Genomic DNA, 11,336 nt, shown 5'->3' with positions numbered 1-11,336 from the left:
CTGCTGCAGTAAGACTGATGGCAAATACGAAAATGTGAGAATATATGTGCAATAACCCCTTACTAGGCATGCGCAATAATAATACAGAAATGTTCCACAAGGTATTTTTCTAAGAGCATCTCATCAACAGTGTTCTCTTGTGGGACCTGAGTAAGCAGGACATTCTCCACCAAGCAATGGAAACAGGCCTGAATATAAACTGTGTTTTAGTATGTTATAACCCCTCACTATCTCACCAAGCGTAATGACATATCCAACTCCACCATGTGAATTACTAAGTGCGAAGTTTGAAGTTCACTGTGGGAAATACTATTACTCTGTTTTTGTGTATTGCGGCTTTAATACTTTGTCGCCTTTATGTAACTTTTTATTTTAAGACTAAGTGTTCTTTCTGGCTTTTGACTCCTTATCTGACTCCAAAGGACAGCTGCAAAAGAATTCCTATATACCTAGACTGTCTGTTTATGCATAAATGGCAAATAAAAATCTTGATTGACTTAACTTGACTTCTAGACGACATTCAATCATATGTTTTATGTTTCCCCTACCTTATCCTGGCTTCCCCCATTTCCTGGTCTGTTGTCTGGCTTATGCCTCCACCTTCTCCACTCCAAGTCAATGCCAGAGAAAGCTACTCACCTGCTACTGCCTACTTTCTCATCTCTGTGCAAGAACATCTCTCTCCACTCTCTTTACTCCCGTTTCCAGTTACCTCCTCCGCCTTCATCTGCCTCCTCTGCACCCCACTTATCTTGCCTCAAATAAACTTGTTATACTCTTCAGTTTTGAGTGTTTGCATATTGGGTCCCCTAGTCACCTGCTCCATTGTAACATAGTCTGTCATTGGGATTGTATTGTGTCGCACAACATAAGAAGTCAGTTGATTGTAAAGTTTCCACTTGTATGTTCTCCAGACAGTCAAACATCAGTCTTCATCTGAATATAATATTTCTACATGGTGTGATGGAAAATTTATATTAGCATCTTTATCATCCACTTAGCTGTTGCTATGCAGTTTTTTATATGGTTATTTGTGTGCTTGTGAAACCAGACAACTTCTGTGTCAGAGTGTCTTTAGTGAAAAACATGACCATGAACATGTGTGATAGAGCAATTAGCAGAGAGGATGTGGCTTACACCACTGATCATTTAAAATCCAACCAGAGTCCAGGCACAGTTTTTTACTGAGATTACTCCTGTTTTGTATAAAGTTTATATGGAAAGTATCAGGAATGGATCCCTCACTCCCAGTATGTGTCAAGGTGTACTGGTGACCCATATGCTTGCTCATTAATGATTATAAAGTCATGGCCTCAATATTTGCCAGAAGAATTAAAGTTGTTCTGGATTCTATTATAGTGAAACACAATCGGGGTTTATCCAAAACAGACACATTTCCAACAACGGACAGTTAGTCTGAGACATCTTAGATTATTCTCACCTAATTGCAGATGAGAGCTTTAGTCTTTTTTATGGATGTTCATAAGGCCTGGTTGTTTAGTCTTTCAGAGGACACACCCATTTCTATCTCACACCAACAACTGTTTTTAAGTATTTGATATAGCCTGCCATTTTCCTACAACAGGTTGTCTAGTTCTTTATGTTGTTTAACAACTGCTGTAACTCTCAAATGCATCATGTAATTGCTAAGAACATGGATATCTCAGAAATACAGTAAGTTCAGTCAAATGTACCTTTTTAATGTTGTTTATCCTATGTGCTCTTATTGCATCTAAATACCATAAATTGGTGGCAGTAAATAGTACAATAACAGCATGCTTCTGGATCAGTCAGTCTCCTCATGAACAAAACACCAAAGCTTATTTAGCACACCTCCTATACAACCATCATACAGTGTTCATTGAACTCTGTGGAATGACGCAACTTCTGATTCTGTGCCTGTTTGCCTAAAGCTGCCTGATCTGTTCACGTACTGTAGCCGACGCTGGTGTCCTACAGTATGGACACTTGGAAAACAGGATTCTTCTTTTTACTTCAGTATTACACCAATAATGCAGTTAGAGACAGAAACAAAGAAGAAAAGCAGAAAACAATCCAAAAATATTAGGGTGTGATTCAGTCAGCTCTTCTGAAAAGGCATTTCAAAGAGAAACACTGTATTTAGAAACACTTTGGATCACGGAATTGTATTAGTGACTAGTCACTTTAGCTCATAAAGAGAGAACCTTGTATTTTTGTTCATTCCAAATCTTTTGTAATTCACTCATTATTGGTTTCCAGATGAATTAGAGGCTTGACTACTTCCTTACAGAAGGAGGCAGTACATCTGTGAAATTTGTTTTCAGTCTGCCGTTGTTAACACAAAGAAGAAGAAGGAAGATGAGACGGTGAAGAAGAGGAAGAAGAAAAAGAGGGTCCTAGTCATGGCTGCGGCTGAAGGCAGTGTGAAGCCTCTTCAGACTGCCATGAAGATGGCCACAGTAGCGATACAACTGGACGGAGAGAACAGACATAAGGTACTGACTTTTACAGCCCGTCTGCAACGATAACACCCAGTTTTACCCCCCAGGAGCCAGCGGGTGGGGATGTAAATTAGCAGGAGGGGCGGGACGTGTCAGCTAGTTTACCGGTTAGCTAACCTGTTACGTATGTTTGTTGTTTACAAAGCTAACGTAAACATACCGAAGGTCCGGGCTAAGAAAACAATAATTTAGCAACAAAGCGTTTTAATATTTATTCTATACATTTCACTGCTCTTTAAACATTTTCACTATTAACTACCTTTTTACTGACTACAAATAAAGCTATATATTTCAAAAGTATGAAGTTTACAAATGTTCTGAATAGACGCATGAATGTCCTTGAGGAGTTGAACATTTTAATATCTGAAATAGCTGAAAGTATGCTTAAGTTGAATTTCCCCATTCATTTGAATGGGGCAAAAAGTATGAAGTTTAGGAAAATTCTGAATAGATGCCCACATGTCCTGACAAAGTGGAACATTTTGATACCTGAATGGTTTTTCTAGCTGAAACTAGTTAAGCGGCAAAAAACGTACGGTATAATAATAATAATAACAATAATAAATAATTGGATAACATAGTACAATAATTGGATAACATAGTATGGATGCTGAATACGCATCCATCCAATAATAATAATAAATAATTGGATAACATAGTATGGATGCTGAGTCAGCATACATACAATACAGAAAGAAAGACCAGGAAAACATAGTATGGATGCTGAGTCAGCATCCATACAATAAAAGAAACATAATATAAAAATACAACAAGAACACAATATAATGAAGAGAGGATGTATGCTATGGAAATGGTCAGCAATAGTGCAAATACTCAGCAGTGAGTGTGCAATTATGCATGTGCAAACTGAGTGTGTAAACAGTACAGGTGGAATTACATGAGGTAGTTCCTGAATCAGCTGTTTAGAAGTCTGATGGCAGTCGGAAAGAGTTTTTCAGTCTAGAGGTCCTGCATTTCACACTTCTGAACCTCTGGCCATAGGGTAGAGGTGGTAACAGTCCATGCTGGGGGTGAATGGAGTCTTTGAGGATGAATGCAGCTTTCCTATGCACCCTGCGGTGGTAAATGCTCTGCAGAGATGGCAGTGGAGTCCTGGTGATCTTCTCCACAGTCTTTACCACTTTCTGCAGGCACTTGCGGTTCGTGGCAGTAGTGCTGCCATACCAGATGTCCCCACCAGTGATACGTCCTATCACTGTGGAGTTGTCTGTGAGGAGGCAACACAGTCATGGGAGAACAGGGTGTAGAGGATGGGACTGAGGACGCATCCCTGTGGGGTGCCAGTGTTTGTAATAATGCTGGCTGAGGTCCTATTGCCAATCCTGACAGTCTGGGGCCTGCCAGTCAGAAAGTCCAGGAGCCAGTCACAGAGGGTGGGGTGCAGACCTGGTGTGGACAGTTTGTGGGTGAGTTTGTGGGGGACAACTGTGTTGAAGGTGGAGCTGTAGGTGGAGCTGTAGTCAGTGAAGAGTATCCTAATGTAGGAGTCTCCATTTTCCAGGTGAGAAAGGGAATAGTGGAGGGCAGCCGCGATGGCATCTGAAGTGGCCCTGTTGGGCCGGTAGGCATACTGCAAGGGGTCCAGGGTGTCCGGTATACTGCACCACTCTCTCAAAAAGTACCTGGCCTGGTGAGACAGTTAGTGGAGGGGAGGTGGGGGGTTGGGTGGTTTCAGTGTGTGTGTGTGCCTCCTCTCTGTGCTGTGGCTGGAGGTCTCAAAGCGGGTGTAGAAGGTGTTAAGGTCAACCAGCAGGCTGTCTGTGGAGCTGATGATGCTGGTGGTGGTGGTCCCGTAGTCTGTGATGTGCTGCAGGCCTTGCCACATCCGTCCGGAGTCAGCAGTAGAATAGAAGCCATTCAGCTTCTCTCTGTACTGCCTCCTGGCCGCTGTGATGGCTTTTCTCAGTCTGTACTTTGCAGCTTTGTACTCCATCTCATCGCCTGATTTGAGTCAGAATCAGAATCAGAATCTGCTTTATTGGACAGGTGTGTTGGACACACGAGGAATTGGTACATCGGCTCTCAATGTGCAAACAGTAAACCAGCATAAGGCTGTGTAATAGAACAAAAATAAGCAGTATTTACAAGGAACAGAAAGTGCAATGAGATAATTAGGGATAAAAATAGAGCACTTAAAACAGAGTACTAGAGACCTGTACGAGTCTGTACAATCTGTACAATGTATATACACAGGTATTGCACTGAGGTTTATTGTCCAATCGTATGGTTATTGGTTAAGTATTCATCAGAGTGACAGCCAGGGGGAAGAAACTGTTCCTGTGCCTGGTTGTCTTGGTGCACAGTGACCTGTAGCGCCGTCCAGAGGGGAGGAGTTCATACAGATTGTGTCCTGGGTGTGAGGGGTCAGCAGTGATCCTCTCCGCCCTCCTTTTGACCCGTGCAGTGTACAGGTCCTCCATGGAGGGCAGGCTCACACCAATGATCTTTTCTGCAGTCCTGACTGTCTGCTGAAGTCTGTACTTGTCCTGTTTGGTTGCTGAGCCAAACCAGATGGTGATGGAGGTGCAGAGAACAGACTCGATGCATGAGAGTGAGCACGCAGCATGTGGCGTACCTGACTGTTTATCCAGGGCTTCTGGTTGGGAAACCTACTGATTCATATGGTGGGCACAATGTTGTCAATACAGGTACTAATGTACCCGGTCACATACTCAGCATAGTCCTGTACACTGACAGAAAAGTCCTCTGAGGTGGCTGCAGCTTTAAACACATCCTAGTCTGTCTGGGCAAAACAGTCCTGCAGGGTGCCTTCAGTCTCTGGGGTCCAGAGTTTAATTTGTTTGGTGACAGGGTTTGTTTGTTTCAGTCTTTGTCTGTACGCTGGATACAGGAACCAAGAAATGTGGTCCGAGTGTCCAAGGGGGTCGCGGGGTGCGGCCCTGTATGCACCACGTATGTTACTGTAAACATGATCCAGAGTGTTCTTGCCCCGAGTGAGAATGTTCACATGTTGATAATATTTGGGGAGTACAGTCCATAGATTGCATTGGTTAAAGTCTCCTGCAGCGATAAATGCAGCATCGGGGTGAGCTGTCTCTAGAGCGCTGATGACATCATAGAGTTTGCTGAGAGCCACACATACACAGCAGCCAGAAACACAGCACTGGTATTCACAGGTATTGATGTTAACAATATATACACACTAATATCACTAATATGGCTTTATACTAAAATTATCTTGTTTTTCCAAAAGCACCAGTTTAAATACAGTAAAACCTAAGGATGGACACTAAAAGCCTAGCCTGCTTTTGTTGTGGACTAAAATAATTATGTTAGATCACTTACAATTAATAAAAAAATAAATAAAGATATCTATGAACTTCTATAATGAAACATCTCAGTCATATAACTAAATATTTTACACAGAGGGGGTGCATTGTTGTATTAGAATAAATTATGTCAGTTATTATGATACCAATTTGGACATTTGACTCTAGATTTCTTAGTTGTTGCTCTGCTGATATATTTTGTAAATGTTCCCTATTTCAACGTGATTTGCTTTTTAATGATTTACTTTATTCCTCTGACATTTTACCTTTATTTTAGCATTAAGTTGTTTCATCTGTCACAAATGCTGAGGAAAATAAACTGAAATCAAGGGAGTGAAGACTGCACAGTGATGCAGTGACTATTACTGTGGCCTCACAACAAGAAGAGTCTGGGTTTGAAACCACTGGTTAATCGAGGCCTTTCTGTGCGGAGTCTGCACATTCTCCTGTGTGGAGGAGCAACCACCTCAGCTGTCACACCAAGCTGAGACTGTTTAACACAAATGATAAATTGGAGACGCTCCAAGAGCTTGAACCACAGGCTGAAAATCTTTATCAGTGTTGAGGAAGCTACTTTGAAAGCATAGTTTTGCAAGATACCTGTTATTTATGTTTATAAGACACAGTCTCTCAAAGTTCTTATCTGTCAGGGGGTTATGCACTGGTAAAATAAAAAAATCATTCCTTTTATGGCCCAACATTGTTTGTAGTTTCAGTCCTTTCTTATACAAAAATGGCAAAAAAGTAATTTAGGTACTGGAATCATACCAGCAAGCATCTGTGAAATGTAGTTAAGCTACTGGTTGATTTACATGTAGTTCACTACTCCCCAGCCCTGATCTTCAGTAACAGGCTGCTACATGTTTGTGGTCTCTCTGCAGGAAGCCTACTGTGAATACCTCCAGACCATCAACTACATATCACATGCACTTTTGGAAGAAGCTGGGTCACAAAGTAAGATCTGAGTAGTGTGGCATAAATGATGTTAACAGTATATACTGAGCTGCCTTACAATAGGATATCTAACCTCATTAACATTTTCTCTGTTACTTCTTAAAGCCTTTTTCAGACAGGACGCAGTTGGCGCTGCACTCACCATGGGGGTGGGTGAAGTAGGGACGGCATGTGTGACCTTACACTGCGCTCAGCTTGGCGCAGCACAGATCCGTTCTTGCACCGCGTAACACATAGACATGAATGGGTTTGATAGTGGAGCGCAGCACCCACACGTCCTATCTAAAAACTGCTTGAGTATGTTTACCCAAGTTTCCATACTGTACATAGTCATCCAGTAGGCCTTCAGTGACCTTTTGGAAAAATTAAACTCCAATCTGGCGATTTGTGTGTGTCTCTTCCATCTTCCAGTATAGCTTAGTTGTAGCAGCAAGTTAAACAAACTCCCAGGAAAGTTTTTCAACTTGTTGTTATGACTAACATGAAAAAGCTCACAGCACTGTAATAGTTTTGAGCGGCTTCATTTAATGATGTAACAGCTGGATGAAACTCATTATTAGGTGATATTTTAAGAACTACCGTATTTTTCTTAGTTAACTTGCTGTCTTTTTAGTTTAAGATGATTGGTCTCAAAGAGCTCACAGTGTTTTGGAGTAACTAAGACTTGTTTGTGACACACACTGATTTTATTATTGCTCTCAATCTGGCTCTTAAAATCAAATACTTTCTGAAAAATGTGCTGTTGTGAAGCTATTTAAATACAGTGGCTTCAGGAAGTATTCAGACCCCTGCACATTTTCCACACTTAGTGTTGTAGATTAAATTTTAAACAGATAAAATTGCGATGTTGATGATTAATCTGCTCTTAGTAACCCATAATGTCAATTTGAAAAAGTGCTTTTAGAAATGTTTGCAGATGTATTGTAAATTAGAGATTTCATTTTTTGATTTTTAAAAGTAGTCAGACTCTGCTGGCTCAGATTGTAGTCCGGTGCATCTCTTTTGCTTTATTTCTCCTTGACGTGTCTAGAATTTGACTGGAGTCCATCTGTGGCAAGTTGATTGGACATATTTTAGAAAGGCACACACCTGTGTATATACTGTAAGGTCCCACAGTTCATGCTGCATGTCAGGACAAAACCAAGACATGCAGTCCAAGAGCTCTCTGTGATAAAACTGTGGTGAGGCACAGATCAGAGTGGGAGTATAAAATCATTTCTGACTGTTCCCAGGAGAACAGTGGCCTGGCAGATCCTCCCAGACTGATGGGAAGTTTCTGTGAACTCCATCTTCAGAACACAGAACAGAACACAAGCAGCATCCCCTGTCAGTGTAGTTAATCATTCTCACCAGACGTGATCTAATCAACTTGCATACATCAGTTAATTATTAGCCCCAAATTGAATCAGATCCCAAATCCCATGTGATGAGACAGTAGACCTACATTAGATGAATCCTCCAGGTGTTCCTATTCTTAAATAAAGACTGCCTATAAATTTCTCTGTCTGCTCTTTCTGTGTTGGCCTCAGATGAGAGGGAGATGGTGGCAGTGGAGGTGGAGCGGATGTTGAGGCTGGCTGAGCAGTGTCTGGAGCGAGCCAAGTCATTTATAGGGAAGAACACTGATCCACCTCGTCTTTCTGCCTCTGGAGCTGCTTCCTCTTTCTGTTCACCTGGCCAGTCAGAACCCCACGAGACTGCTGTCCTCCCAGCTGCCATTGCTCCAAACACAGGTGACTACGCCCCCCCCTTTCATAAACATAATGTTCAACCACTGCTAACTTGGTCACAAATTAAACTGAGCCACATGTTTTTGTCCTTGAAACCAATTAGCACTTTTTTCTCTGTGTTTCACCTCTGCTGTCACAGTCCCTCCATCTAGTACTCCTGTCCACACAGGACATAAAGCAAGCAGCCCGACAAAGACCGGCCACCGAAGGGTGTTGTCAGATGGTGGCGGGGAGCTCTCCCCTTTTCTGCCTCCTGAGGTGTTCCAGAGACTGCAAACAGTGGAGGCACAGAACACAAGCAAAAAGTAAGGACCATGCCACGAAAGATTGGTTTGTCTGCCTTTGGCACACCCCTTAAGTAACATAGTACTTGTTTGTGTTTGTTGTAGGGAGCTGACACCCATTGAACAAGCATCACGTTTGAATCAGAAGTTGAAAGCCAATTATGAAGCTCGTCTGGCAAGACTCACCCCTGGCCAGGCCTGCCAGAAGACATCTTTGGTAGGAGGCTGTGTGTGTGCATGTACATGTTTTTCTGTGGTTGTGTGCACATATTTTTTTGTTGGGAGGGCATTTCAGCACTGTAAGGACATTCTGCATCTGAATTTTATGAAATATAAGGCTGCAATTACACAACTCTGCATAGGGCTTTTAATTTGACAGATACAAAAGTGGAGACACAGCCATATCTGGCTGAGGCGAAAGGGAGAGAGAGAAAGAAGAGAGAGGACGGTGGATTAAAGTAACCAACATTAAGTCAGACTTTCACAGTTTAATCCATGTTTCACGAAGTAACGTTATTCATTGCATTGTTGTGAAATGTACAGTCGGAAAAAATTATTTGAACCCCAGCTGATTTTGTAAGTTTGCCCACTAACAAAGAAATGATCAGTCTACAATTTCAATGGTAAGTTTATGTGAACAGTGAGAGACACAACAATAACAAAAAAATCCAGAAAAATGCATCACAAAAAAAGTTATAAAGTAATTTGCATTTTCATGAATGAAATAAGTATTTGATCCCTTTGCAAAATGTGCTTTAGTACTTGGTGGCAAAACCTTTGTTGGCAATCACAGAGGTCAGAGGTTTCTTGTAGTTGGCCACAAGGTTTACACACATCTCAGGGGGGATTTTGACCCACTCCTCTTTGCAGATCCTCTCCAAGTCATTAATGTTTCGTGGCTGATGTTTGGCAACTGGAACCTTCAGCTCCCTCCACAGATTTTCTATGGGAGTTCTCACCCAAGATTTGATGGTACATGGCCCCATCCATCCTCCCTTTGATGCGGTGCAATTGTCCTGTCCCCTTGGCAGAAAAACACCCCCAAAGCATAATGTTTCCACCTCCATATTTGACGATGGGGACAGTGTTTTTGGAGTCATAGGCAGCATTCCTCCTCCTCCAAACACGGCGAGTTGAGTTGATGCCAAAGAGCTCGATTTTGGTATCCTAAAAAAAAGTATTTATTATTGTTACATGTTATGTACATTTTGAAGCCGAGTTTCACTTTAGGCTTATGTTTTTTTAATGACACATTCTGTATGTATAGACATCTAATTGATGTCAGGTGTGACAACACACCCAGACCAGTCCGTGAAAATATAGGGCCTTAAATGTTCTCAGACAACATTTTAACCCACCCACCGTTTTGCACTAAATAACCCCTAACCCTAATAACAATTCAAGACTTGACACATCCCTGTTTTGCAAGGCCGGGATTGGCTTCCCCCCGTGACCCTGTTCAGGGATTAAGCAGTAGAAAATGAATGAATGAATGTTTTGCAAGGTATGTTCATCAGGAGATGCTTCTTGTGATTAACTAATCAAAATGTTGGAGTATTTTTTTTTATAACTCAAAGTAGCTCTAACCCATGGCACCAGTCTGTTTCAGTAGTTGAACTCTAGGTCAATGCTTTATTGCTGTCATTAGCCTAATGGTCACTTAACACATTTATAACTGGTCACAGTGGATGCAGCAATCTGCATCACTCATTGTTGCACAATAAATATTGAAGATTGTATTTTCGATTCTAAGTTAGTATAGGTAAAAGTACAAATGGTTGATGTGTTTCCACCCTCCCCCCAATGGTCGGTAGTAGCCTCAAGGAAAAACAGTACCTGCATCCCTCAAAGACTGAATACTATATTTCATAAAGGGCCAACAAAGCTTGTTCCATTTCAAAGTGTCCTTCAAATATTGCCAAAGGGGTCAGTCTTCTTTACCCAGACCTGGATGACATAATCGGCATATCCTTTGTGGCACTACTCACTTAGACCGGTCAGATGTTTAAAGAGGTGTCCACCACTGTGGTCCAGACTGAAGTACCTTAACAACTATTAGATGGAGTACCACAAAACTGAACATTTGGAGCATGAGGATGACTCTTTATGACTTTGGTGATCTCATGACCTTCCTTCTGGAGCCACCAGCAGGTCACTTTTTAAATTATCCTCTAAAATATTTCTATAGGCGCATTGGAGCAAAATTTGGGACAGACGTTTATGGTTCTTAGACCAGAGTAATCTAGTGCCACATTTGTAGTTTGAGTGAAATATTTGGTGGAAACATTTATGTCCCCATCCATCATTCTATACCGCTTATCCTGAATAGGGTCACAGGGGGCTGGAGCCAATCCCAGCTGACAATGGGCAAGTGGGACAGGTCACCAGTCTGTCACAGGACTGACACGTAGAGACAGACAGCCACACACACACTCACACTCACTCCTAGAGTTACCAGTCAATCTAAGCTGCATGTCTTTATATTTATGTCCCCGTAAGATGAATTTTATTCAGTTTAGTAAACCCTTAACTTTTTATCTGATCCCATCATCAGGTCAAAATGAATTTGTGAAA

General features: G+C 41.7%; 1 protein-coding gene across 1 annotated transcript in view; it reads left to right on the top strand.

The window, feature by feature from the left end:
* Nucleotides 1–2,384: 2,384 nt before the first annotated feature.
* vps9d1 (VPS9 domain containing 1) overlaps nt 2,385–11,336 on the top strand; it is a 53,426-nt gene continuing 44,474 nt past the window's right edge. The window contains exons 1-5 of the mRNA XM_020612691.1: nt 2,385–2,477; nt 6,676–6,748; nt 8,278–8,481; nt 8,618–8,783; nt 8,868–8,979. Of these exons, the coding sequence (XP_020468347.1) occupies nt 2,385–2,477; nt 6,676–6,748; nt 8,278–8,481; nt 8,618–8,783; nt 8,868–8,979 (648 nt within the window). The remainder of the gene's footprint in view (nt 2,478–6,675; nt 6,749–8,277; nt 8,482–8,617; nt 8,784–8,867; nt 8,980–11,336) is intronic.

The sequence above is a fragment of the Monopterus albus genome, unplaced genomic scaffold (genome assembly GCF_001952655.1).
Source record: "Monopterus albus unplaced genomic scaffold, M_albus_1.0 scaffold127.1, whole genome shotgun sequence".
In the NCBI taxonomy this organism is placed as follows: domain Eukaryota; kingdom Metazoa; phylum Chordata; class Actinopteri; order Synbranchiformes; family Synbranchidae; genus Monopterus; species Monopterus albus.
This window is presented reverse-complemented; position numbering and strand designations above follow the sequence as displayed.